The sequence below is a fragment of the Halichondria panicea genome, chromosome 1, assembly GCF_963675165.1.
Source record: "Halichondria panicea chromosome 1, odHalPani1.1, whole genome shotgun sequence".
In the NCBI taxonomy this organism is placed as follows: Eukaryota; Metazoa; Porifera; class Demospongiae; order Suberitida; family Halichondriidae; genus Halichondria; species Halichondria panicea.
In genome coordinates, this window is record NC_087377.1 from 15,899,724 (window position 1) to 15,925,247 (window position 25,524).

The 25,524-nt window shown below is 42.5% G+C and overlaps 7 protein-coding genes and 1 long non-coding RNA gene across 10 annotated transcripts in view; 4 read left to right on the forward strand and 4 right to left on the reverse strand.

Moving 5' to 3' along the window:
* The window catches only part of LOC135352145 (uncharacterized), a 56,482-nt gene extending 55,284 nt beyond the window's left edge, over window positions 1–1,198 (forward strand). The window contains exons 3-4 of the mRNA XM_064551341.1: window positions 410–479; window positions 886–1,198. Coding sequence (XP_064407411.1) covers window positions 410–479; window positions 886–999 — 184 coding nt within the window. The 3' untranslated portion in view covers window positions 1,000–1,198. The remainder of the gene's footprint in view (window positions 1–409; window positions 480–885) is intronic.
* The window catches only part of LOC135352059 (uncharacterized), a gene marked incomplete in the record, with an annotated part of 851,949 nt that overhangs the window by 502,868 nt on the left and 323,557 nt on the right, over window positions 1–25,524 (forward strand).
* LOC135352069 (traf2 and NCK-interacting protein kinase-like) overlaps window positions 1–25,524 on the reverse strand; it is a 52,162-nt gene that overhangs the window by 26,038 nt on the left and 600 nt on the right. The window contains exons 1-8 of one of the 3 annotated variants that reach the window (XM_064551190.1): window positions 17,489–17,588; window positions 17,015–17,344; window positions 16,071–16,877; window positions 15,583–15,935; window positions 15,273–15,348; window positions 14,906–15,024; window positions 13,792–14,056; window positions 13,270–13,611 (exon numbers count right to left, since the gene is read on the reverse strand). The exons of 1 other annotated variant lie outside the window; for it this stretch is intronic. In XM_064551190.1, the coding sequence (XP_064407260.1) occupies window positions 13,361–13,611; window positions 13,792–14,056; window positions 14,906–15,024; window positions 15,273–15,348; window positions 15,583–15,935; window positions 16,071–16,877; window positions 17,015–17,339 (2,196 nt within the window). In that variant the 5' untranslated portion in view covers window positions 17,340–17,344; window positions 17,489–17,588 and the 3' untranslated portion in view covers window positions 13,270–13,360. Of the gene's footprint in view, window positions 1–13,269; window positions 13,612–13,791; window positions 14,057–14,905; window positions 15,046–15,272; window positions 15,349–15,582; window positions 15,936–16,070; window positions 16,878–17,014; window positions 17,345–17,488; window positions 17,589–25,524 lie in introns of those variants that run through there. One more of the 3 variants, XM_064551188.1, reaches the window with a different exon arrangement.
* LOC135352084 (uncharacterized) lies at window positions 1,197–4,902 on the reverse strand. The gene is made up of 6 exons (XM_064551245.1): window positions 4,761–4,902; window positions 3,440–4,598; window positions 2,974–3,068; window positions 2,863–2,930; window positions 2,558–2,632; window positions 1,197–2,352 (listed from the first exon to the last, which is right to left on the reverse strand). Exons 2-6 carry the CDS (start codon window positions 4,585–4,587, stop codon window positions 1,423–1,425), a joined length of 2,316 nt encoding a protein of 771 aa, XP_064407315.1. The 5' UTR covers window positions 4,588–4,598; window positions 4,761–4,902; the 3' UTR covers window positions 1,197–1,422.
* On the forward strand, window positions 4,933–6,764 carry LOC135352186 (uncharacterized). The gene is made up of 3 exons (XR_010399661.1): window positions 4,933–5,163; window positions 5,535–5,681; window positions 6,219–6,764. It is a non-coding gene; the product is annotated as an uncharacterized LOC135352186 (long non-coding RNA).
* Window positions 6,719–12,453, reverse strand: LOC135352130 (uncharacterized). Its single transcript, XM_064551306.1, has 8 exons — window positions 11,937–12,453; window positions 10,458–10,627; window positions 9,838–10,050; window positions 8,996–9,199; window positions 8,380–8,509; window positions 8,052–8,098; window positions 7,474–7,883; window positions 6,719–7,061 (listed from the first exon to the last, which is right to left on the reverse strand). Exons 1-4 carry the CDS (start codon window positions 12,117–12,119, stop codon window positions 9,022–9,024), a joined length of 744 nt encoding a protein of 247 aa, XP_064407376.1. The 5' UTR covers window positions 12,120–12,453; the 3' UTR covers window positions 6,719–7,061; window positions 7,474–7,883; window positions 8,052–8,098; window positions 8,380–8,509; window positions 8,996–9,021.
* LOC135352148 (upstream stimulatory factor 1-like) lies at window positions 17,652–23,021 on the forward strand. Its single transcript, XM_064551351.1, has 6 exons — window positions 17,652–17,813; window positions 18,263–18,440; window positions 18,658–20,711; window positions 21,053–21,159; window positions 21,453–22,451; window positions 22,610–23,021. The coding sequence occupies exons 3-5, from the start codon at window positions 20,666–20,668 to the stop codon at window positions 21,570–21,572; spliced, it is 273 nt and encodes a 90-aa protein (XP_064407421.1). The 5' UTR covers window positions 17,652–17,813; window positions 18,263–18,440; window positions 18,658–20,665; the 3' UTR covers window positions 21,573–22,451; window positions 22,610–23,021.
* Window positions 23,007–25,489, reverse strand: LOC135352124 (uncharacterized). Its single transcript, XM_064551301.1, has 3 exons — window positions 24,642–25,489; window positions 24,461–24,537; window positions 23,007–24,224 (listed from the first exon to the last, which is right to left on the reverse strand). The coding sequence occupies exons 1-3, from the start codon at window positions 25,300–25,302 to the stop codon at window positions 24,054–24,056; spliced, it is 909 nt and encodes a 302-aa protein (XP_064407371.1). The 5' UTR covers window positions 25,303–25,489; the 3' UTR covers window positions 23,007–24,053.

The window sequence follows — 25,524 nt, forward strand, 5'->3', positions numbered from 1 at the left end:
TTCTAGTCACTCTATAGAGATTATTATAGAATACAGTCAGGTTAATTAATGGACTCCATAGCGGACCTATGCCACCTCTAGAGTACAGCTATACTGTTTCACTGTATATCTTGAAGTAAGATTATAATCTAGTGCAATAAGATACTATTAGTGTTATGATTCTACTAAAACTCATTCTCAAAAGTTTCAGCCTATAGTCTAGGTTTATTTTATTGCTCCCGTTACTTGCTGCTTAGCCAGATCATATATACTATTGTTAACACTCCTCTGGTTTCTATAGATCTTTATTATTTATGTCAACAGCCAAGGGTAGCACTTTAGTGCTCTAGTTCTAATTGTAGATTGACTGATCGATTGTCTTCTGTACTATTGTTTGATTTTTCCACCCCTCATCTTTTCTGGCCCCCAGTTATGCGGCCATTTTTCAGCCCGGCCAAGTGTTGAGGAGACAAGAAGAGGCACTGAGAATGGAGGTAGAGGTACAGAGTATAATAGCTGGAAAATGCATTTGTGTCATACTTTGTAGCGTCCCTTAAAGTCATTCAAGGTCAATTATAGCAGGAGCCCATAAATAAGAGAAGGAGCGGCTGACTACGGGGATCACGTTTCGTAAGTGGTTATGACCGCATTTCCTTATATGCAGAGTCACTTGTGGTTGAATCCCTACACGTGTTATACAGGGCTGCGGTTTGCAAGCACTTAGTCGCTTCCAAACAAGGAAGTGCGGTTTCACTGGCAATTACGAGATGTGATCCCCGAGTATACGTTGAAGTTAGCCGCTCCTTCTCTTATTTATGGGTTCCTGGTTATAGTGTGTCCTATTTGAAGGTGTGCAATGTACAATCATGTACGACCCCCCCCCCCCCCACACACACACACCTTTAGACCTACTATGCTGCTAAGAAAGAGAGGGTCTCACGTAAACTGGCCACTCAGTGTGACTATGACCATGTGACTCTTTTACCCCTCAGTTCCCGAGCCCCATCCCTCACTACCTGACTCGGAAGAGGAGATAGACTTTGGATTCTGGGAGAAGGCGTCCACCCTACCCTCGGACAAGACCCCAACCAAGGACCTGAACTTGTTATGAGACTGTTAAATATTATTTATCTCTGTTTTTGTACTATTTTCTGGCAATGTAATTATGTATGTACCACTTCATGTCATCATAATAACTATAATTATTTGCGATAAAATTCTGTTGCAACTTAATTTTCTCAACATGATAAAAAGAATATCAATATCGTTATAAACTCATCGCACAATTAAAGAGAAACAATTAACAAAATAACTAATTAGCACTTATAGTGAAGAAATCAACAGTTTGAATAATATTATAAAAATAAACGAAATATGCAAACTTCATTAGAAAACTTTTTTCAAAAAGATTGTTAACAATGCACAACATATTACAATAACTAATTAATCGCTTATACAAAAGAAATCAACTGTTTGAACATAATTACCATAAAATGGTTTTGTCTCTCCTCCGGCTACAATGACCTCTCCACTAGGAAGTACTGAGCATGTGCAGCGGTATCGTGCAGTAGGCAGGTCTCCTACTTTCACCCACCTCCTGGTGTCAGGCTGGTAGAGGTGGATCGATGATCTTGGGTTGCGTCTGTCGTCCCGTCCACCAACGGCTAATAGTGACCTCCCAATACTGAGAGGAGCTGAATACACGAGTGGTACTTCCGGTAAGGTCTGCCAGAGAGTGGGTGTGTCCAGGTTGGAAAGGGCCTTTGCAATGAGTTCATTGAGGTCGACGTGGTGCACTGTCTTGATTGAACTCCAAGTGTGATCCATCCCTCCCATTAGGTAGAGGGTGTTTCCCATGAGAGTCGATTTCAGCATTGATCGTGGGCTAGGTAGTGACTGAGCAATGTACCATCTTCTTGATGCCACGTCCAACACCTCCACAGAGGAGGTACGTCCTTTATCATCATTCCCACCAGCTACAATGATGTGGTTGTTGAAGGAGACAGCTGTTGAGGAATCACGAGCAATGTTCATTGGTGGGTACGGGTGAGTCCATTCCCCTGCTTCAAAAACTGCAAGTTGATTGGTGCGTTTGTTGTTTCTTAGATCAAGTCCTCCCACCAGCACTAGTCGATTAGCGAGTGATGTCATAGCGAAGTACATGGCAGTGTACTCTGGTAGTTTGGTCCATTGATCTTGCTCGAGCTTCATCACTGTACACCTGTCACGACCATTGTCTGCAAACCCTCCACCAACATACACCGTGTCACCGATAACAACACTCTGTGCCGTGGCACCCATCTTGATTGGCATGTCTTTTCCTCTTCTCCATTTCAGAGTGAGTGGAGGTCTCAACTCTCTGGGAGGGGGACCCTGAATAATGAATGAGTGTAATTAGGATAGTGTCTACTAACAAGCGAGTGTTACTTGTAGCAATAATTGCATGCACACTAAATCACTTTCTCTAATTAGCTTAAGAGGCCACGCCCACCAGTCTAATAGAATGTACAGTACGATTATAAGAGATCAAAGCTTCTACTATAGCTCTGCAATAATATAATGGTGCATTTTGTCTCACCAGTCTCAGCTGTTGAATGATGGCGTCTCTCCTGACCAGCTCAGCATCTTTGTGCCCAATTTGTTCCCTGTGTGCCTGTACAGGGGAACGTTGGTGGAAATCAAACACAGACATGAATAACATTAGAGAAAATTCTACAACAGAACGAGAACAAACAACAATTTCTGCTAAAGGAAGTACATAATTATAGGCACACTCAAACGGATGTGTAGTTACGGCTTAACACATGAGACAGCATCCATGCATGTTAAGGTACAATACTATTGTTGCTGTGGGAATCTCATTATCACACTACATGTACGCACCTTCTTGACTGGTTGAGTGTCCTTTGACTCCCTCTTTGTTGCCTCCACTGGGTCCGAGTCTCTTGTATCTAAAAGAGAGATTATAGGAAATCAAGTTGGCCAAATACTCACCTTTAGTGTCCTTCATTTGAGTGAAGGTTGTCGTGCTCGTTCTTGTGTCTTTAGACATCTCCTCAACACCTTCTAGTTTGAGTTTGTTCAGATCCCTGTACGTGACATGTACATACTTGTAATTATTATAATAATACGAATATTATATTCATGTAATTTAAATTATATACCGTATAGTGTGAAATTTTCGAGGATTTCGTGGGTTAGAATTCTACACGAAAATTAAATATTGTTCTTTAATTAGAATTACCTGCTATCATGCAAATATTTAAAGGCGTGGCTTCCGGTAAGCAGTCATTCCGCGAACATTGCACAACGAAATGGCTTTTAGAGGCCAATCCACGAAATATAAGTGCCTCGAAAATTTCGCGCTATACGGTATATAGGGCCCATGCTTGTTACGGTATAATTATTATAATTATGCCAGGAGTACGGGTATAATTATAGTGCCTCTTCAAGAACTTACTGTTCCAGCAGAAATGTCTCCACCTCATCCGTACTTCCACAGGTGAGAACTTTGACCCCCATCGCACTGAGAGCTGCCTGTACAGTAGGGGACACTGGGTAGATACACTTGGCAACAGCTACAGTGACGAGAAAGTGGAGCTCCAAGCAGCCTTGTTTGATTGAACAGAGTTGTAGCGCTGCTCTTTGTAGACCAAGGGCTTCAGCAATTCTTCGTGTCAGCCTTCTTACATACTCCAGTGTGGTTACTCGCGATCGCTCAGTGAGCTTGAGAACAAACACTTTAGCCGTTTTGATACGAGATTTTGAAGAGAAAGCTTCGGCCGGAACTTCAAACACATTTCGCTTACAGAACTGATCAAGTGCAGAGCAATACTCACGCAGTTGTGTTTGGTCGTCTGGTGATCCCAGCAGCTCGATGAGGTACTGCACTATCTCATAGTTGAAGAAGGAGATGTAATCACGTAGAGTCATGAAGACCTGGGCCAAATTTTTGGCATTTTTGATTTCTTGCTTATCTTGTGGATCAAGCACTTTGACTCCAATCCCGTTGTTGAAAGCGTCGAGGCTGAGAACAAAATCTTTAATCTTATCCAATGGGATACGTTTTTCAAATGACTCTTGTATAATTAGAGTAAAAGCAGTGAACCTAATCATCATTTTCGTTGTATCCGCTATGAGCCGATCCTCCATTTCAATTCTATCATCCTCATCAAGGCTAGAGGTGTCAAGGTACGGGAAACTGAAGGACGTCGGAGCCTCTGGTGGAGGTTGCTGGTGTGTGGGTGGAGAGAGTTGCGGCTGTTCAACACGGCTGGTCGCAGTCTTGTGACGCTCGTAACTATCGTGTAGCTTCTTGACAACATCGTCAGTAGAAGGGCCAGCGATGGCAGCAATAAAGCCGTGGAATACACTGGGATTGAGCTTAATTCGATGGATGATAGTATCCAGAATCTTTCGAGATTTATCCGAGTCCATAACTCCATTCAGTCTAGAGTACTCGAGAACTTCATCTGGTATGTAGCCATTGGAGAAGAGGCTATCAGCGTATGCAGCAGGTTGAGCTTTGAATGTGGACACCAATGCTTCAAAGTTATCTTGGAAGGACAGATACTCTGGAGAATGGTCGGGGGTTGCTTGAGTGGCCATTGACAGTTAGCCTGTGAGTGGACCAGGGCATTTCATACAATTGTACAATGGCATATGGTGCACATCAATTTTAGCATGTACAATCTAAAATATTACTCAGTGAAGTTAAACTGAGACTAGACTATTGCAACTTTGAGATGGGCTATAGAATGAGATATGAATCACGCACTCACCTTGGTGGCTACTCACTCCTTAACCTTATACACTTATAGGCCGGCCCTAGCTAGCTCTATATAAAGTCATGTGATTAGATAGGAAGTGTGAAGGACCAACAAAACCACTGATAATCTCCCTATTATCTGCTGTATTATCAGCACATCTCTACCGAGATACTCCCCCTTTTCTGCAATAACAATGCTGAATCAGCAAATCACGTTTGAAGCGTGGCCAAAATCTATTGCCTGGATCTTGGAGGCTTTGTCCAGTGTCATTGTGGGCCACAGTGACATAGCCAGGACCATGGAGAGAGACCATTGCTGAGGAGGTGGGAATGGCAAGTTCCTGGCCAATCAGATGATCCTACATGACGAAGCTGCTCGTAAAGATGCAAGTCTGATGACAAACTCAGGATGATGAGTGAGTGATAGTGTTGTTATTTAATAGCCTGATAGGATATACCTACTGCCAACATTTTCATGTACACTGTTCCTATAGGACGCATTTAATTTTGTTTGGATGGTCCGGAAAGCTGTTTGAAACTTTTAAATAGTATGTTGAAGAGTGCGCCAGTAGACTACCATCATGTAGCAAGCTCTGACAAGGGCTCTAATGACACGAGTATTTGACCTTATAGCCAGGGGTCGTGTTATGGTGAAGTTGCTTGAGACTATTATAGCCATTGCCTTGGCTACATGTGCAGTGTTTGAAGACGTGCTTGTGTGTGTACAGTTATTATTGTTTGGCCATAATTCGTAGTAAGTACTGTTCACGTGTTTTCTCCCTACTAGACCTGAGGATTTGTACCGACCAGGTGAGGTGGACTTTGACCCCAATGAGGAGAGCTTACTAGCGGAGCTCCACCTAGCAACCAGCGGTAGCAACGCACCCGGAGTGGATCAGATCATTATAGACAATGAGAAACTAATGCTGGAGAAGTGAGTGATAGCATGTCAGACAACTACACACATTGTAGGTCTCTTTCTGAGAGCTTTGTTGACTTGTGTAGTCATCTTGTGTTGCAAACCTCTGATTTTATCGTATTTAATAGCATCTTTAATAGTGCTGCAATAATTATAGTGTGCTTAGATCAATAATAGTATTTATTTCAGGCCCAAATTGTACTTGAAAATAACCAGCTAAGCTATAACCTTCATAGTATGTGTTTGGACCTGTGCCACCACCTACTGTTTCATTATAATATTAGTGCAATAAAGTACGTGTCTATGATGTTATGCTAACACTCCCTTCTCACCTCTAGTCTGGTTTTATTTTATTGCTCCCGTTACTTGCTGCTTAGCCAGATCATATATACTATTGTATAACACTCCTCTGGTTTCTATAGATCTTTATTATTTATGTCAACAGCCGAGGGTAGCACTTCAGTGCTCTAGTTCTAATTGTAGATTGACTGATTGATTTGTCTTCTGTACTATTGTTTGATTTTTCCACCCCTCATCTTTTCCGGCCCCCAGTTATGCGGCCATTTTTCAGCCCGGCCAAGTGTTGAGGAGACAAGAAGAGGCACTGAGAATGGAGGTAGAGGTACAGAGTACATTAGCTGGAAATTGCATTTGTGTCATACTTTGTAGAGTCCCTTAAAGTCATTCAAGGTCAGCTATAGTGTGTCCTATTTGAAGGTGTGCAATGTACAATCATGTACGACCCCCCCCCCACACACACACATCTTTAGGCCTACTATGCTGCTAAAAAAGAGAGGGGCCTCACGTAAACTGGCCACTCAGTGTGACTATGACCATGTGACTGTTTAACCCCTCAGTTCCCGAGCCCTACCCCTCACTGGTCTGACTCGGAAGAGGAGATAGACTTTGTATTCTGGGAGAAGGCGTCTACCCTACCCGAGGACAAGACCCCAACCAAGGACCTGAACTTGTTATGAGACTGTTAAATATTATTTTGTCTGTTTTTATACTATTTTCTGGCAATGTAATTATGTATGTACCACTTCATGTCATCATAATAACTATAATTATATGCAATAAAATTTTGTTGCAACTCAACACGATAAAAAATATCAATATCGTTATAAACTCTTCGCACAATTACAATTAACAAAATAACTAATTAGCACTCCACAGTTTGAATATTGGTAAAGTGCTGAGCTTGCAATAAACTTTTTGTGCACTAATAATTATAATGGCAGTTTATGCTAAACTAAAAGCTTACGATCATGCATAGACAACAATGAACAATCAATAAAAGGTATAAGCATGGTCTAAACATAATTATACATGAATTTTTATCTATCAATGTTCTTCCAGTGATTTCTCAGTCCAAGTTCTTGCCACACATCGACACTGCGGTGACAAAATCAGAGCATGAATAGTGATTTTCAAAATCTAATGGATTGGAAGCAATAATATGGACATTGATCTTTAATATTGCCGAGTCTCTAATATAAACTCAGCTTAGTTATGGAGATACTACCCCGCAAAGATGGCTAGTGGAAATCAACATATCGGCCAACTTCCAATATACAGCTGAAGCAATAAAATACCATCATATACTACTACTGTGACCACCATTCATTTACAATAGATGCAATTCATATGTCAGTTCTTACCCCACAAAAAAAAAGCTAAGTGTTGTAAAATCTTCAAATTTTGTGTGCTACCAGAGTGAACATGACTTCTAGCTAGTAATAATGTTTCATTTTGTACCTAGCCATACCTCAAGACAAATTTTAGGGCTATTTATACATTTACTTACCTAGTATCCTCTCATTTGTTTCTTTTCAAAAGCTTCTCTTGACCTCAAAACCAGTAAAATCACACCTCAAGGTTTCTATTGGTTGCAACGCGCACGGTCCCAGAGGCCTCACGTTGCAAGTATAAGCTCACGTGATCCCGTTTCCAATCCCTTCCTCTACTATCTATGATAAAAACAATGCAATAAGTTTGTGCTATTATTTTTCTGATGATTTCCTAGAATTGTGTTCCGAGCTTTCACCTTTGACCCTCAGCGAGTCCCCAACCAACTTGCCATGGTGACTATGGGACGGACTTTGACCTGGGCTTGATACTGATTTCATCTCTGTCGGGTTGTCATAGTGACTGTAGTCTGGAAACTCGGTAATAGTTTTAGAGAACTTGACTTTCGGAGCCGATCTCCTAGCGTCTCTACAGTGCGTGGGCGTGTGTGGGTGGGGGTAATTTATAAAGAACAGAAATAATGCTACAACTAAAGTGACTGCTACAGTGTACACACACGATTGGTAATACACAGTGACACTAGCAAGTGTATGCAATCGCCGAGTGGTCTCCCAGTAAAGTGTAGGGATAACTCACTCTGTGTGTCTCTGGCTCCTGGAGGACCTCTCACTCTTGCTATCAGCCTGGGCACAGAAATCAAACAATGTAGGTGGCTATACTAAAGTCTATACTGTTGGCTACATTGAAACCTGTCTATACCCTACAAGTACATGCAGCCTCTATAATACAGCCAGGTTAATGGACCCCAAAGTCTCCATAGCATGTGTCCCACTATAATACAGCCAGGTTAATGAGCCCCCAAACCTCTGCCTGGTGCATGGCCACTACCAAACAGGTATGATACAGTGCGTACGTAACTCTACTGTATTGCACACAAGCTACACACATGTACAGTGTCTCTCACCTCATCTGACTTGCTGTAGAGGCGCTGTATGATAGGAGTGAGGGGGGAGAAGGTTCGGGTCATACCACCACCACGTTTACGAGCCTCTCCATTAGCATTCATACGCTGAGCTACTGACGTCATCTGCTTCCTGTGTGTCGTGGGAGGGTGTGTGTGTGTGTGGGGGGGGGGGTGCAGTCATAGTGTGTGTGTGTGTGTGTGTGTGTGTGGGGGGGGGGTGCAGTCATAGTGTGTGTATAGGTACCTAGTTATAATTCAAGCACGGACATGTTACAGTAGTTGAACATCTTTCAGCAGCCATAACTTTAGTACCGTGACCCCAATTTCAAAAATTTGATGATTTTCAGAAAGAAATGATGTATTTCAATCCAGATGTGGCCATAATTCAACTTTGAACCATGGGCTATTATTACATGGTATCGTGCTAAATCTGTTATCTCCCAAATATCTGGTACCATTTGAAAGGTCTTTTTTTCTAAGCTTTCTGGGAGAATCATAAAATTGGATCCATGGAATTCAAGTTATGGCGACTGAACGAGTCCACTAACCAATTGATTAAACGGGGGACATGTACATGTAGTACATACCTGCACATTAATTTATACTATTCACTCACTCTAACACTTCTTGGGGGGTGGCTGTTCAATAGTCAATGGTATTATGGTCCTCCCCTTTATCTGCCGCCTCATGACCTCTGTCCTTTGACCCTCGCGACCTCTTCTTAGCGGCAGGATCCGGGGGTACAGGGGGACGATTGGAGGATCGTTGAGGGGTAGTGGGTGGTTCAGGGGGCGCCTTCCGCACAGGTACTTGACCCCTGCTGGGGGGAGGGGGTTGATAATTCACTTTTCGCATCATTTGATAGGATATAAAGAGAGCTGCTACAGAAAACGACAATTACCATATATGCTTGATCAGGAGCCGCGGCTACTAAATGTTTCATTTTGCTGGAAGAGGAGGCTACAATTCAAGAGAGGACACGTACTGTTCAAGAGCGGCGTTTATTAGCTCCAAAAAATTTTGTTTGACATTAAATTGTTGTTTATAAACTTGAACTCTAGCTGCCATGAGAAAGTCTTTGTGAAGCACTAACAAGCTGCTACTTGTAGCTACGTACATGTAGCTAGCTGCTAGTAATAATTTTTTTTGGCTGCCACGTGCAGAAATGCTAGAGCCAAAGTTCACTGAGGCTACTATTTGAGAGCGGCTACTAAATGTTCATTTTGCTAGCAAGGGAGGCTACTATTTGAGTACGTCCTTTATACCAGAGCGGCCTCTGATCGAGCATATACGGTAATACAAGAGTGCTCTTGTTTGATAAAATTGGGTCAAACGGACCACGGATAATTACTAACTTTGGGCACAAAATAATTTCTGAGATACACCCACAGATATATATACGAACACAAGGAAATAATTACGTGTGTAGAATAATCATTACAGAGTGATTGCACTTACTTCTTATTGGCTGATGGTGCAGTAGCCCCTCCCCCTCCAGTGGGCGGAGTGTCCTGGTTCATGTGCAGTATTGATGCCATGAGGTCGACGTGATGTTCCCTCATCTTAGTCAGTCTCTCCTCGTGACTAGTCAGCAGTTTAGTAATGGCAGATTCATGCTCTTTCTCTAGACTGGAGAATGCATCTCGTAACTGTCCATTCTCCTTCTGTACACTGAGGGGGTGGGGTGGGTGTGGCAAGGGGGAGGGGCTTATTACAGTAACAGTGCAGACAATTGAGTGGTGTAGTTAGGTTATCAACAATTAAATATCTAATACCGTATAGCGGGTAATTTTCGTGGGGCAAAATATTCGTGGTTTTCGTGGTTGAACACTATAGCTGGACCACCAATATTTTACCCACGAATGAAGCGACCTTGACCACCTTTACCTGCAGTGAAAGCAGCAACTACGAACATACTATCCACAAAGTGACTAAATATTGCTCAACCCCGAAAATTACCGGCTATACGGTAGACACTAGCAGTAGCAATTCTCCCAGTGACACACTCTCATACAGACTTGCACACCACCACCATACACACACACTACACAATCACTAATTAAAGGCCCTCCACTTACATAGCGAGCTGCTCGGCCATGTGTGTCAGTTCTCCGGAGAGTGCCCAACAAGTCTCGTACATCATGAGATAGCGGACACAGATATTCTGACCCATAGCATCGGCCCAATCCACCGGCTTCTGGTTCTCCCTGTCCGTGTGGACCATGCTGTAGCCAAAGTCCATGAGCAGCTGTGTGTGGGTGTGGGTGTGTGTGTGGGTGGTGTGTGTGAGCGGTTGTGTGTGGTGTGTGTGGGCATAGATTGAAAAGGAAGGGGATTGGAAACGAAAATGTTTGCGTGAAACACTCCGCGTTATATAGGGTGTGGCTAAAACTACAAAGGATTAAATTTATAGTCAGCATGCTCATTACCTGTCTTGCTGCCATACAATGTGTTGTACATAGAAATGGTGAAATTGATCACTTTTAATGTTGATTATTCTAAAAAGTAAAGAGAATCTAGCTCGACTAAGCAACGCAGCCACTCTCACTAAACAAATAAATGCTATAAAAGAAGGAATAGCTCTTACTATGAAGTCGTGGGAGGTCAAGGCCCGTGGTGTGTCTAAAAGTATACTAAAGCAGTTTAAAGGACTATACTGCAAACGTTTATGAACAGTACAGCTTATCCATAGCATGAAACCATCCTATATAGCACTTAGATACATAATAACCAAGTCAAGCAATGTCAAGCAATGTCCTTTGCTGTTTCGGCTTCACAGCAGGGAAAGAGAAAAGTTGACATGGAGTATTTCAAGCTAAACTCAACAAAAAGTAAAAACAAAGTAAAGACAAGGGACTTGGAGCTTGTCAGTGGTGTAAACTTACTTCTCTAGAGTACCTCCCAGCTCCTGAGTGATTGCTAGTGGATAGGATAGCTAGAAACACAACCTGAGTACGGTAAATATTTGCGAGCGCGAAATCATAACGCGGAGTGTTTCACCAGTTTACACAGGGCGGCCTGGTCATTTCCAATCCCCTTCCTTTTCAATCTATGGTGTGGGGTAGGGGAGTGATACAGCTAGACTTAGAAACTAAATATCTAAAAACCAACAATATGACAGCATTATTTTCAGTTATCGTTGCTACAGTAGCTAATGCGATACACACATTTTAGACTTGAGCAAGCACTTATTACACTAACAGCACACATCCACCCACCCACTCACACATCCGCCCACCCCTATAACGCAGCGTGATGCATGAGAGTCTCTCCCCCAGTGTCCCTCACTTGGAAGGGGATCTTAGCTTCCTCCACTAGCCATTGGAGACATAGTGGAGGGGGCAATGGTAGTCAATTATTAGGAGACTGAACGTAAAATTGCAAAATAATATTCTCAATTTTCAAACACAATTAATTTTATGATAGCGGGTTATTTTCAAGGCATTAATTTATCACAGATTGCCCAAACTAAACATTTCGGGATTTTCGACGATATACAGAAATGTCAGTGTCAAACGGACAACCAGTAACTGCCTATTAGTAAGTGTTCCCTGTACCTGTATAGCGAGCATGGCGGGTGTGGTGAATGAGTCATCTGATATCTGCAGTGCGGAGGAGGGCAGTCCACTCTCCACTAGGAACTGTATGATGGGCAGGCGGCCATGGAGGGCAGTCTTGTGGGCCATACTGAAGTGGTGCTCGTTACTACCGTACGTGTCCACCTCGTGACTGCTCAACATGTGATACTATGTAGGGGTAGGACCATTTCCAGTCCAACAAAACACGAGAGAATAGTGAAATCCTCAAGCTCTTTGAGAGGACAGGCATCCAGTTTAGCCCTCATACCTGCAGTGGGAAAACAAGAGTCTCAATTAAAGTGGATTAATCAATACATGTATAGGTACAGTGTAGGCAGGCCTTCATACTTGTGTACTAAGCAAAGCAATTAGTGAAGGAGCTTGTACATTAATTAAAGAGCCCTAACAGATATTTAACGCATGGAACCATTGTCTAGTGTAGCGTCTTCAGACGCCCATAACTTGTTACAATGATCTAATTTCAACCACTTTTGGAAAGCTATATAAAAGGAGCACTGTTTAACGTCACACACATGTACATTAATAAAGAGCCCTAAACTGAGCTACTACAATTAAGACAACTATCATCACCTGACAGCAACTCCCTGGCGGTGTAGAGGGAGCGAAATGGTTCCTCTGATGGATCTCTCTTACTCTCCTCCATCCTGAGTTGAGTGACAGTCGTCCAATCGGCTGCTAGATGGTCCGCTATCCACTCCTAGAGGTCACTGTGAAGATCACTCTCTATAACTTAGGTCAAATGAACACGACTGTCTATAATTAAGATGTGACTGATTAGTGGGCTCACTCTCGAGTAGTGGTTCCCTCTACGTCTCCTCAATCTGACGGGCGCTCAGGTTGTCTTGGTGAAGTTTTTCCTCACCCACACCCTCTGGTAATGGTAGCTCGTATGTAGGTACCTCAATGTCCACCACTGGAAGCCTGCACACGAGGATCACATGATCATTACTATACATACGGACATTGAACAAACGCACACACAACATAGAATGTTTAGGGTAGGTGTGATTGTGCTATAATGAAGGAGCTGCTTTCACCTGTCTTTTCTCAAGGCCTTGTCCAAAACTCTCTCCAGGAGCCCAGAATTACGGTGTGCATATTAAAGACAACTTGCTGTCCATGTGTTCAGTCCTGTTATTAGATTTGAAGGTGTCTCAGTAATATTGAAACAAGCATTGACCTTTGAACTCCAGTTGATTGTGTGGGTGTTGAACTCCAGTTGATTGTGTGGGTGTTGCTAAGTACTTGTACATACTGCGCATGCTCAGTTCAACTTTTCACAGACTACCACGAAAAAAACAGCATCAATAAAAAGCTCACACATTATAATTACAGAGACACAAACAACATCAAAGTAAAGATCAGTTAATTATTGATCAGTTTCAGTTTCGGTCTGTATTGTCTACAATGAATCTACAAATGTCTGTAGCAGTGTCTCCTCTTCTCAGTCCTATGGTAATTTCCACCAAGGCCCTGAAGGTAGCTCTGGAAGGATTAACTCTTTGCCACGCTCTCAATGCATGAGCCACTCCAGCTTGATTGCCATAACGACTTGTAACATCAGTTACATCACCGAGGTCGGCTGGGGTGAGGTTGAGTCGATCCAGCAGGTTAGGAGTTGTGGATTGATTCACTGCATGAAGAAATAAAGAAATCAATAAAATGACAATTTACAATTTTCGTGATAGTCTTATTAAAAATGACACACAGGCGAATAAAAAAAATGCACACTGAAAATAGTTACCTACAATTTTCTTGGTAGTTTATATCAATCACTAAAAATGGCGAATAAAAAAAATGCACAAAGAGTTACCTGTGATGCTGTCAGCCAAATTGATGAGATCCACAGTGGGCTTTTTGAGAGCGTCTGACAGGAGACTCCATGTTACATGTTGTGTACTCAGGAGCTCAGCCAACATTTCACGAAAGCACAACCAATTATCTTCACGATACTTGATATTGATATTGGTGAGAACAGGATGAGTTATACCTAGAGCCAATCCCAGATTGAACCAGTGAGGGCTGGCACTTTCATGTAGTTTCTCGTAAACATGTTGTAGATCATTAATATTCAAAGCCTGTACAAAAACAACAATCAACAAGGTTTCATTTGGTGAGGGTACCCCCTCGGAAATACATTCTAGAAGAAACTCAATGGGAATACAATTGAGGGGTTTCTGGTGAATAATATTCTTAACAGGGCAGATATAGTAATGAATTCCTGGGGGTCGAACCCTCTAGATATATACATGTCATCAACACCCTAATATCATGCACGTGCACCATTAGCCTCAATCCCAGGCCGCTCTTCCTCGACTGTTTGCGCATGCGCCACATAATCCCCAGAAATTGGGGACTCCGGATATTATCGTATAATGATCAGTAAAACAATGACGTCACAACAAACAAAAGTGGATTGAAGAAAGTGGATAGAAGTGTGATTGTGAAGGCTTCTAGCTCCTGTGATAGCATTCTGATAGCTATACCCTTAGCCTGCTATGTTAACAAAGAACTCACAGCCTGCAACAGTGTGGATGACAATCGTCTGAATGGAGGGAAGGCTGACAATAGCCTATATGGACAGGCCACGCCCATCTGACATTAACCTTGGTGAAAGTCTACATGTAGGCTCTATCAGAAGAAATAGCTGCTGTAACCAAACGTGTACAGCTCTGTCTCTAGCTAGCTAGCTAGCTATATAGCTCTGTGTATGTAGTATTCTTTGTGTGTATTATGTTATTCAGGATATTTTTCGGGTAATATTTCAGAAACATTACGGGGAAATTATCCAATTATTTTGCGCATGCGCAAACAGTCAGTAGCAGGCCTCCTTTTTGAGGCCTTGTGAAGGAGGCTAGTGCACCATTTGCTCCCCTTGCCAAAATGTCAGGAGGATAAGTAGATACAAGATTTAGAGTACTGCCTACCTTGTGCACGTTCAGCAGGTGAGGAAATTTATCCGCGATTAGAATGATGTCACTCTCAGGGATTTCTTGATCTAGTTGTTGGTCCCTCACTCCAGTCTTCTTACACACATCTTCCATTACTGTAACAGAGGACAATTCACCTCAAGAAAAATATTGGGCCAAAAAGTAAAAGTATTCTTTATAAGCGACATAAAAAACCAACCATTGCATGGAGATATTATAAACTGTTAAGTCTGAGTTGGTGCTACAATTACATCAACTACACAGTATCAACTACACAGGCACTGAATTATACACGAGGATTAACATGATCAGGCACAGGACAAATTAATGATCATAACCTGTCGACCAAACGGCACTTTCTTACTGGTATGTTGATGTTGAATGATGGCGTCTCTCCTGACCAGCTCAGCATCTTTGTGCTCAATCCGTTCCCTGTATGCCTGTACAGGGGAACGTTGGTGGAAATCTTTGAATTAAAACACTGACGTTAATATCGAAATTCTACAACAGGACGAGAACTGAAGAAACAATTTTTACTAAAGGAAGTACATAATTATAAGCACACTCAAACGGATGTGTAGTTACGGCTTAACACATGAGACAGCATCCATGCATGTTAAGGCACAATACTATTGTTGCTGTGGGAATCTCATTCACACACTACATGTACGCACCTTCTTGACTGGTTGAGTGTCCTTTGACTCCCTCTTTGTTGCCTCCACTGTGTCCGAGCCACTTGTCAGGTCAACATCTGCAGTCAAGTTATTATCTGGTTGAGTGTCCTCCAAAGGTTGTATCTGTAGAGACTTCACTAGATGATTAATTTCTCTGGGTTGAACTTCAAACTGTTCTTGTTGAGGAGTGATCACTTCTTCTAGTCCACAAACTTGCTTAGCTTGAAGCCGATCGATAGTCATAGATGCTTGTGAATGAGTGTCTTTCTCAGATACTTGATGTTTTACTTGAGTGTCCTTGGACTCCCTCCTTGCTGCCTCCACTGTGTCAGAGTCACTTGTCAGTGAAGCATCTAAAGTAAAAGTTAAATCTTCAATAAGGAACTTTTTCTGAACAAAATTTCGAAATCGTACAAGATACAATTGACTCACAAATTATTTGCGGTATTATTATAATGTAAAACACATTAATTATTTAATTAACTCACAGATGTCCCTGGCAGATGGTCTCCTCCTCATGTCTTCTTGCAAGCAACTGTCGATAAGCTTCCTCAACCTGTGTGTGTGAGGTATCTGGGCAACATGGAATGATCGATCTTCCACAGATTTGATCGTCTTCAGCTTGCAAACAATCTGTACCATAATCACCCCAAGGGAAAAAACATCGACGCTATTATCGTAATTCTCCTTGCCCAATCGAATAGCCTCGAGAGGTAGATACCCCATACGGTGACCAATGGCTGTGAGGGTGTGGCTAAACTTGGAGGGATCGTATAGCCGTGACATGCCAAAGTCGGATATCTTTGCAACAGGCACTGGTCGTGTAAGCTTCAGCAAGACGTTATCACCACAGAGGTCACGGTGGATAATCTTCTTGCTGTGAATGTAGGCCAGACCACAAGCCATGTCTTTGGAGAGGCTAATTTCCCATTTGCTAGTGAGAGACTCTTCATCAAGGCTAGAGAAATAGGATCTCAGATTGCAATCCATCAGCTCAACAACGAGGATTGTACCACCTGATTTGGGATGCTTGGCAGTCGATAAATACAGAACAACGTTTGGGTGCTGGAGTGACTGGAGATACTCACACTCACGATCAAATGCTTTGCTGGCTTCTTCACTTTTTCCTGTTGGGAAACCTGTCTGCATTTCTACAGCCTCGTAAATTAGAAGTTTGACTGCACAAATCTCTCCCTTGTAGCTACCTTTGAAGACTGCTCCAAATGCACCTTTACCTAGTAGCTCGTCTAGGAAAACAGTCAAATCATCGTTGATCTTCTGGTGATTTTCGTCAACTGTAAAAACATTGTGTGTGTGTGTGTGTGTGTGTGTGTGTGTTTATGAGAGGGACCCGGGTGAATATTATAGTAGCTAGCTAATAAACTAAGCATCATGTATGAGATATGCATTCCTGTGCTGAACTAGTGCTCACCCTCTGACTTCACATCAGTAGGATTGCTTGGACCAGTAGACTGTAGATGATCTTTCTCGATGGTCTTGGCTAAGTGAACGTGGCCTACGATAGGACTTGACAAAGCTTTGATAACATCTTCCCAGCTTCTCTCTTCACCCTTCAGCCATTCTTTCAAACCCTCACGATAGCAGTCATCAGGATTGTTGCTCCAATCTTTCCCAATTCTGTCAATGATATCCGAGGGTATTTTAAGAACTAGCAAGAAGTTTCTCCACTTGATTCGAGCATCAAACGTAGCTATGTATAGTTTTCCTAGATCTGCTATTGTGAGATAGTCAGACATCTTATCTGTAGAGTGTGGAATAAGATAAACAATGATATGAAGGTACATGTAATTATGTATAAATATTTGGTGTGTGCAAATTATATCATCAAAACCATAAATACCGTAGATCTATATGCAGAAAATAAAACAGTGCTGTCTGCACTTACTGATAATAATCCAGAGCTACAGTATCTTCACAGCTTGATACCAGGCACGATACAGAAATACAGGACAACAGCTAGCTCAGCTACAACGAGACCCTCCCTCTTTCTCTGCAGAATAAACAATAGCTGTCACGTGTGATAACATTGCTAAACCACGTGGCTGGTCTTTCACTTCCATAGCTAGCTAGCTAGAGAGAAGAAGAAATTGCGCTGTCAATCTTGAAGCTCTGAGCAAGTGGTCAAACTATTTGTCTGTATTGGTGGAGGCTGAAGACATGAGTCCATGGACAGGGACTACTGAGGAACCTTCATCAAGAACATTAACAAGGTACAGTTATTCATAAATATTAAATTACAAAGCGAGAGGTCATTTCTTTTGGAGGTTTAGAAAAATTCCTTGTGTCGCATATTTAGAGGGTCGCATCTAATTGGAGGTTACTCTACTATCCTCGATTATAGGATGCTTAAAATTATATTGTTTCTAGCGGCCTGGAATCGAGGGTGTGGTTTGACCTCTATTTAGGATGCGACATAAAAAACAATTGTCACACGCAGCAGTCGCTACTTTTAGAGGTCAGAATATTACCTAAGATCGGAGGGTGTCGCATATTTGGAGGGTCGCCTTAAATTGAACAAGTACGGTACTTGTGTATAATGTGTAGTTGGTTATGATGTGCGGCCTAACTTTGGTCTTGTGCATGATACCCAGGTATGTACCCACACAGAGTTCACACCAAGTAACATAAAAGCAAACACTTAAAAACTGTTTTAATACAGAGATACTACACATAGGAACAGAGCCGACCGACGTGGAGACGGTTACTATCGCTACTGAAGAGGTGGTACCCAGTTCACAGTTTGAGATAGAGATAAGTCAGAGTGATGATGGGGAGAGTGTGGAGCAGCTACAGGCCAGTGACTTGGGCCCTAACTTTGGCCTGTGCATGATACCCAGGTAACACACACACACACAGTTCATACCAAGTAACATATAAAAACTAGCACTTAAAAACGCTTTTTTAAAGGTATCCGGCTTCTAAGACGTTTCGTTTTCGTATTATTTTCGCTTTCGTATTACATGGTTAGAATTTGCATGATGGTAACTACCTCCCAAATAACAAACACACACACACACACACACACACACTTGTTGTTCCCGCCCACTCACACAGGAGGTCCACACGCTAACTAGCGATGATGGTTTGCCCTCTGACATGACCTCTGAGGATGGCTCCACCCTCAATGCTAATAGGCCACGCCCTCATCCAGATGCAGCAAGGTGGACAGACCACCCCCTCATCACTAGGAGCACCTCATCTGGTTCAGAGTCTGGCCAAAATGGTGAGTAATGGAGGCCAAATTTATCAGTGTGACGATACATTTTTTTTGCCAAATCCAAAAGTTATAGGTTTCGATAAGTTATCCAAGTGCTTGTACGTACTAATTACATGTAGAACCATGAGTATTATTGCTAATGTTTGATATAAAATAATGGAAGTGGTGTTGAAAAATAGTCAGTTTTTACTATGTTGTTGTGTGTGTTGAGGTCCTCTGTATGTGATGATCCCACCATCCAGTAGTGCTGAGATACTGCATGCAATGGGTCGACCTATAGCACCCAAGATGAGAGGGATATCAACTATGGATTATCACACGGCCGACCCCATCGTTCAAATGCAGTTGTGAGTACACAGTTCATGTGATTGCCTACCTCTGCATAACATGTATGACAGTATGTTAGGAAAAGCATCATTCTTGCTACATACACAGGGTTCTGCCTACAGTGGTCGTTTAGGTAAGCTGCGACCACCACTAGGTATTTTCCGACCACCACTTAGCCTTTCCGACCACTGCTTTACATTCTACAAGTACTGGCTAGTCCAGTTTAGCTGCTAGTCTTCGCTTACCAGTTTTACTGTCTTGATGTGCCTTATATAGAGCTAACTATTAATTGAACTCTACTGCATGACCAGAACAATTAATTGAATTAATTGAAGCTGCAGCATGGCTTTGTTGAGTTCGAGGAGTACTGCAGCTAGCTAGCTAGCTATACTCTGCCTTAAAACAGGGAGTTGGACCACCTGCTAAGGAAAAGACAAGCTAGAGAGTGAGCAACTGGGTGCAGTTAACACTTTCAAGTACTGATTATGACCCGGCCTGTGATGAAGAAATCTTAGTATAGCACCATACTGTACTGATGCAAGTACAACAATGTACATATATAATTATGTCAGCTACAGTACCCATCAATAAAAAGTTCCCGTTCCGTTTGCGTAAAACGCACAATTCCGGTTTAAACACATAAAAAAAAACGCATAGTTGAACGCATTGTATTATGCAAAACGCTACCGTTTTCACGCATGTGCAGAAAAATTGCTGAGTAAGCAGATTCGTTAACTTGTGATCGTGCGTACAGTGTAGCAGTAGCTAGCTAGCTAGCTTGTGTACTACAGTATAGCTGATTGTCTAGCGCTTTAATCCTCTCAGTTAGCTTAGTAGGCTGAAAGGGGGGTCCAGGGGTCCTTCCCCGGAAAATTTTTTATTCTAGATGGCCAGAGACGCAAATAAGGTGGAAGGTTTGGGGGGAAAATTGGATAGTTTGGGGGGGAAGTTGGGTAGTTTGGGGGGGAAGCTTCCCCCCTGCCCCCCCCCCCCCACTAGATAGAACCCTGATTGTGTAAGTAATTTCAATTTTTCATGATGACGTCACCATTTTAATTTATAATGAGAAATTGGTCGCGTTGTGCATCCAGTTTAACGCTACCGTTTATACGTGCGTTTTTAGAAACGGAACGGGAACTTTTTATTGATGTATACTGTATATACTTACATGGCTTACAACACATGCTAGTTCAAATTTGTGTCCCCCTTCTCGTACACACCCCCTGCATGGGCAAATTTTCCCCCATCATTTTTAACCACCTCTCAAAATTCCTAGGCAGAACCCTGCATACCGTATTACTAGAATACTTTGCTGTTGGTGAAAAACCTTTGCAAATCAGCCGAATCGGCAACCCTTTGCGATCTAACTATTGCGTTCTGGCAAGGATCGTGTGTATTTACCCAAAATTAGGTTTTGCTGTTTAAAAATTCGCATAATTATGCTCGTAAAACGTTCTAGTAATACGGTAACTGTGAGGAGTGTTGTTATTATGGTGGTTGGTTTGCAGGTCTGGGGATATGGCCACCAACAGGGAAGCTCAGAGGAAGGCTACACACAATGAAGGTGATACAAATTCAATACTGAAAGTTAGAAGTGTACAACAGATGTACATGTACGTACGTGGTCATAATCAAATAGAAGCATTTCCCACAAAGTACAGTTACGAAGCTTTAACATCAAATCTGCCACTTTCAAAACTAATAACTTATTTGTTGTGTAGAGGCTATCTAATGCTGTAAACGCATTATTGTCTATCTTAATTATTAATTATGCCTTGGTTTTTATACTGGTGTACCTGTGTGTGTGTGAGGTCAAGGTTCATTCATTTTGCCAATTGGCTCAGCTTCATTGTACATGCCCTAAACACGATAATTACCAGTTGTTGTTGTTCTTCCCACGCCCAGTTGAGCGTTGTTGGCGTCGGGACAGGATCAACGAGCTCATCAAGATACTGGCTCAGATAGTGCCTGCTTGTCAGAAGAAAGACGCAACTACTGGTTCCATTGTCGGGGTGAGTGTGTGTGTCTGTGAGTGTGTGTACTAAAGTACTATTGGAAAAACCATCGAAATATCACTAACCTGGTTTTTTTTTAAAGGTAAAATTACTATTATTGCTAAGCATGCATTTAGTGCAGAGCACAGTGTTATGTTAGTTACTAGAATCCAGCAGAGGCCATCGTATATAACACATGTAGTTAGTTACACATAAAATAAAATTGCTATTTTTTTAACAGCAACTAAGCATGTTTTTTTGTTATATCCACGTACATGTCTCACCCTCACGTCATGTTTCCCTGACTGCAGTATGTGTACAGCAAGGGAACGGTACTGGACCAGACAGTGGACTACTTGAAAGAGCTCGTGTTTCAAACTAACAACTCACAGCCAGTGCCAAAATCGCAGAGAAATCAACCAAAGCTTTGAACCAAATCCTAGTCCTAGAGAAAGAGAACGCATTTCTTCGAGCACAGATTATCCAGTTCGGAATCGATGGAGCTGCCTCCTCTGGTCAGAAGCAACCTAACCAGCAACTTCTAAACTCTCCTCTGGCCAGAAAATCTCCCCTTCACTTACTATAGCTACATTGTCAGTATTATTATGTATACATAGTTTTTATACATGATATTTGTGTTATTGAACCAGAACATAATAAATTTAGAAAAAAAATGTTGTGAACATAGCTACGCCCATTATAATTATGTGCAGCCTAGCCTCCATCTCAAGCTGCACTTCCTCGAAAGTTGGCCTGGTAGTGTAGACTGCTTGCGCATGCGCTAACCATTAGCTACTGAACATGAAACTGTGCTGATGATGAACCTTCATCAAGAACAAGGTACGTGTGTATAATGTGTAGTTATGCAGTGCAATGAGTTGACTGTGTACTATTGAATGTACAGTACAAAGAATGGGAACCTAGCATGCTTACTAGTCTGTATGTACATGCACTTGTATACAAGGTATGCTTCAATGTATGCAGTTTAGGTGTGTACAGGGAAACGTGTGTCAATTGAGAACACTAGCTCACAATATTTGTACATGACATTGTACAGTACGTGTACCAGACCCTTCATCACACTACCAGTTTGAATGTGTCCATGTGTTGTTTATCCTGGCTACAGGACACTGCCGAGGGTAGCACTTCAGTGCTCTAGTTCTAATTGTAGATTGACTGATCGATTTGTCTTCTGTACTATTGTTTGATTTTTCCGCCCCTCATCTTTTCCGGCCCCCAGTTATGCGGCCATTTTTCAGCCCGGCCAAGTGTTGAGGAGACAAGAAGAGGCACTGAGAATGGAGGTAGAGGTACAGAGTACATTAGCTGGAAAATGCATTTGTGTCATACTTTGTAGAGTCCCTTAAAGTCATTCAAGGTCAGCTATAGTGTGTCCTATTTGAGGTGTGCAATGTACAATCATGTACGACCCCCCCCCCCACACACACACACACACACACACCTTTAGGCGTACTATGCTGCTAAGAAGGCCACTCAGTGTGACTATGACCGTGTGACTCTTTAACCCCTCAGTTCCATTAGGATAACTGGGGGCTGGAAAGATAAGCCTACTATGCTGCTAAGAAAGAGAGGGGCCTCACGTAAACTGGCCACTCAGTGTGACTATGATCATGTGACTCTTTAACCCCTCAGTTCCCAAGCCCCACCCCTCACTGTCTGACTTGGAAGAGGAGATAGACTTTGTATTCTGGGAGAAGGCGTCCACCCTACCCTCGGACAAGACCCCAACCAAGGACCTGAACTTGTTATGAGACTGTTAAATATTATTTTGTCTGTTTTTGTACTATTTTCTGGCAATGTAATTATGTATGTACCACTTCATGTCATCATAATAACTATAATTATATGCGATAAAATTCTGTTGCAACTTAATTGTCTCAACATAATAAAAAGAATATCAATATCGTTAATTGTCAGTCCTCCGGCTACAATGACCTCTCCACTAGGAAGTACTGAGCATGTACAGCAGTATCGTGCAGTGGGCAGGTCTCCCACTTTCACCCACCTCCTGGTGTCAGGCTGGTAGAGGTAGATCGATGAACTTGGGTTGGCTCTGTCGTCTCGTCCACCAACGGCTAATAGTGACCTCCCAATACTGAGAGGAGCTGACCACTCGAGTGGTGCTTCCTGTAAGGTCTGCCAGAGAGTGGGTGTGTCCAGGTTCGAATGGGCCTTTGCAACGAGTTCATTGAGGTCGACGTGGTACACTGTCTTGGTTGCACTCAGAGTGTGATCGAACCCTCCCATTAGGTAGAGGGTGTTTCCTATGAGAGTTGATTTCAGTTTTGATCGTTGGTTAGGTAGTGACTGAGCAATGTACCATCTTCTTGATGCCACATCCAACACCTCCACATGCAGAGGAGGAGGCACGTCTTTTATCATCATACCCACCAGCTACAATGATGTGGTTGTTGAAGGAGACAGCTGTTGAGGAAGAACGAGCAATGTTCATTGGTGGGTACGGGTGAGTCCATTCCCCTGATTCAAACACTGCAAGCTGATTGGTACGTTTGTTGTTTTTTGGATTACTTCCTCCCACCAACACTAGTCGATTAGTGAGTGATGTCATAGCGAAGTACTTGGCAGTGTACTCTGGTAGTTTGGTCCATTGATCTTGCTCGAGCTTCAACACTGTATATATGTCACGATCATTGACTGCAAACCCTCCACCAACATACACCGTGTCACCGATAACAACACTCTGTACCGAGTCACCCATGTGGATTGGCATGTCTTTTCCTCTTCTCCATTTCAGAGTGAGTGGAGGTCTCAACTCTCTGGGAGGGGGACCCTGAATAATGAATGAGTGTAATTAGGATAGTGTCTACTAACAAGCGAGTGTTACTTGCAGCAATAATTGCATGCACACTAAATCACTTTCTCTAATTAGCTTAAGAGGCCACGCCCACCAGTCTAATAGAATGTACAGTACGATTATAAGAGATCAAAGCTTCTATTATAGCTCTGCAATAATATAATGGTGCATTTTGTCTCATCTGTCTCTGCTGTTGAATGATGGCGTCTCTCCTGACCAGCTCAGAATCTTTGTGTTCCCTGTGAGCCTGTACAGGGGAACGTTGGTGAATTTTGAATTAAAACACAGACGTGAATATCATTAGTGGAAATTCTACAACAGAATGAGAACAAACAACAATTTCCGCTAAAGGAAGTACATAATTATAGGCACACTCAAACGGATGTGTAGTTACGGCTTAACACATGAGACAGCATCCATGCATGTTAAGGTACAATACTATTGTTGCTGTGGGAATCTCATTATCACACTACATGTACGCACCTTCTTGACTGGTTGAGTGTCCTTTGACTCCCTCTTTGTTGCCTCCACTGTGTCTAAGCCCCTCGTCAGGTCCACATCTAAAGTAAAAGAAAATCCATATCAACATTAATAGACGGATACGATTTTTTCGTTAGGGTTACGGTTAGCTAAAACGTAAAACACATACTTATCATTGACTCACAGATGTCCCTGGCAGATGGTCTCCTCCTCATGTCTTCTTGCAAACAACTGTCGATAAGCTTCCTCAACCTGTGTGTGTGAGGTATCTGGGCAACATGGAATGATCGATCTTCCACAGATTTGATCGTCTTCAGCTTGCAAACAATCTGCATCATAATCGCCCCAAGAGAGAACACATCCAAGCTATTATCGTAATTATCCTTGTCCAATCGAATAGCCTCGAGAGGTAGATACCCCATACGGTGACCAACGGCCGTGAGGGTGTGGCTAAGCTTGGAGGGATCGTATAGCCGTGACATGCCAAAGTCAGAAATCTTTGCAACAGGCACTGGTCGTGTAAGCTTCAGCAAGACGTTATCGCCACAGAGGTCACGATGGATAATCTGCTTGCTGTGAATGTAGGCCAGACCACAAGCCATGTCTTTGGACAGGCTAATTTCATATTCGCTAGTGATAGACTCTTCACCAAGGCCGGAGAAATAGGATCTCAGATTGCAATCCATCAGCTCAACAACGAGGATTGTACCACCTGATTTGGGATGCTTAGTAGTCGACAAATACAGAACAACGTTTAGGTGCTGGAGTGACTGGAGATACTCACACTCACGATCAAATGCTTTGCTAGCTTCTTCACTTTTACCGGCTGGGAAACCTGTCTGCATTTCTACAGCCTCGTAAATCAAAAGTTTGACCGCACAAATCTCGCCCCTGTAGCTGCCTTTGAAGACTGCTCCAAATGCACCTTTACCGAGAGGTTCGTCTAAGAAAACAGTTAAATCATCGTTGATCTTCTGGCGGTTTTGGTCAACTGTAGAACATTGTGTGTGTGTATATGTGTGTGTGTGTGTGTGTGTGTGTGTGTGTGTGTGTGTGTGTGTGTGGGG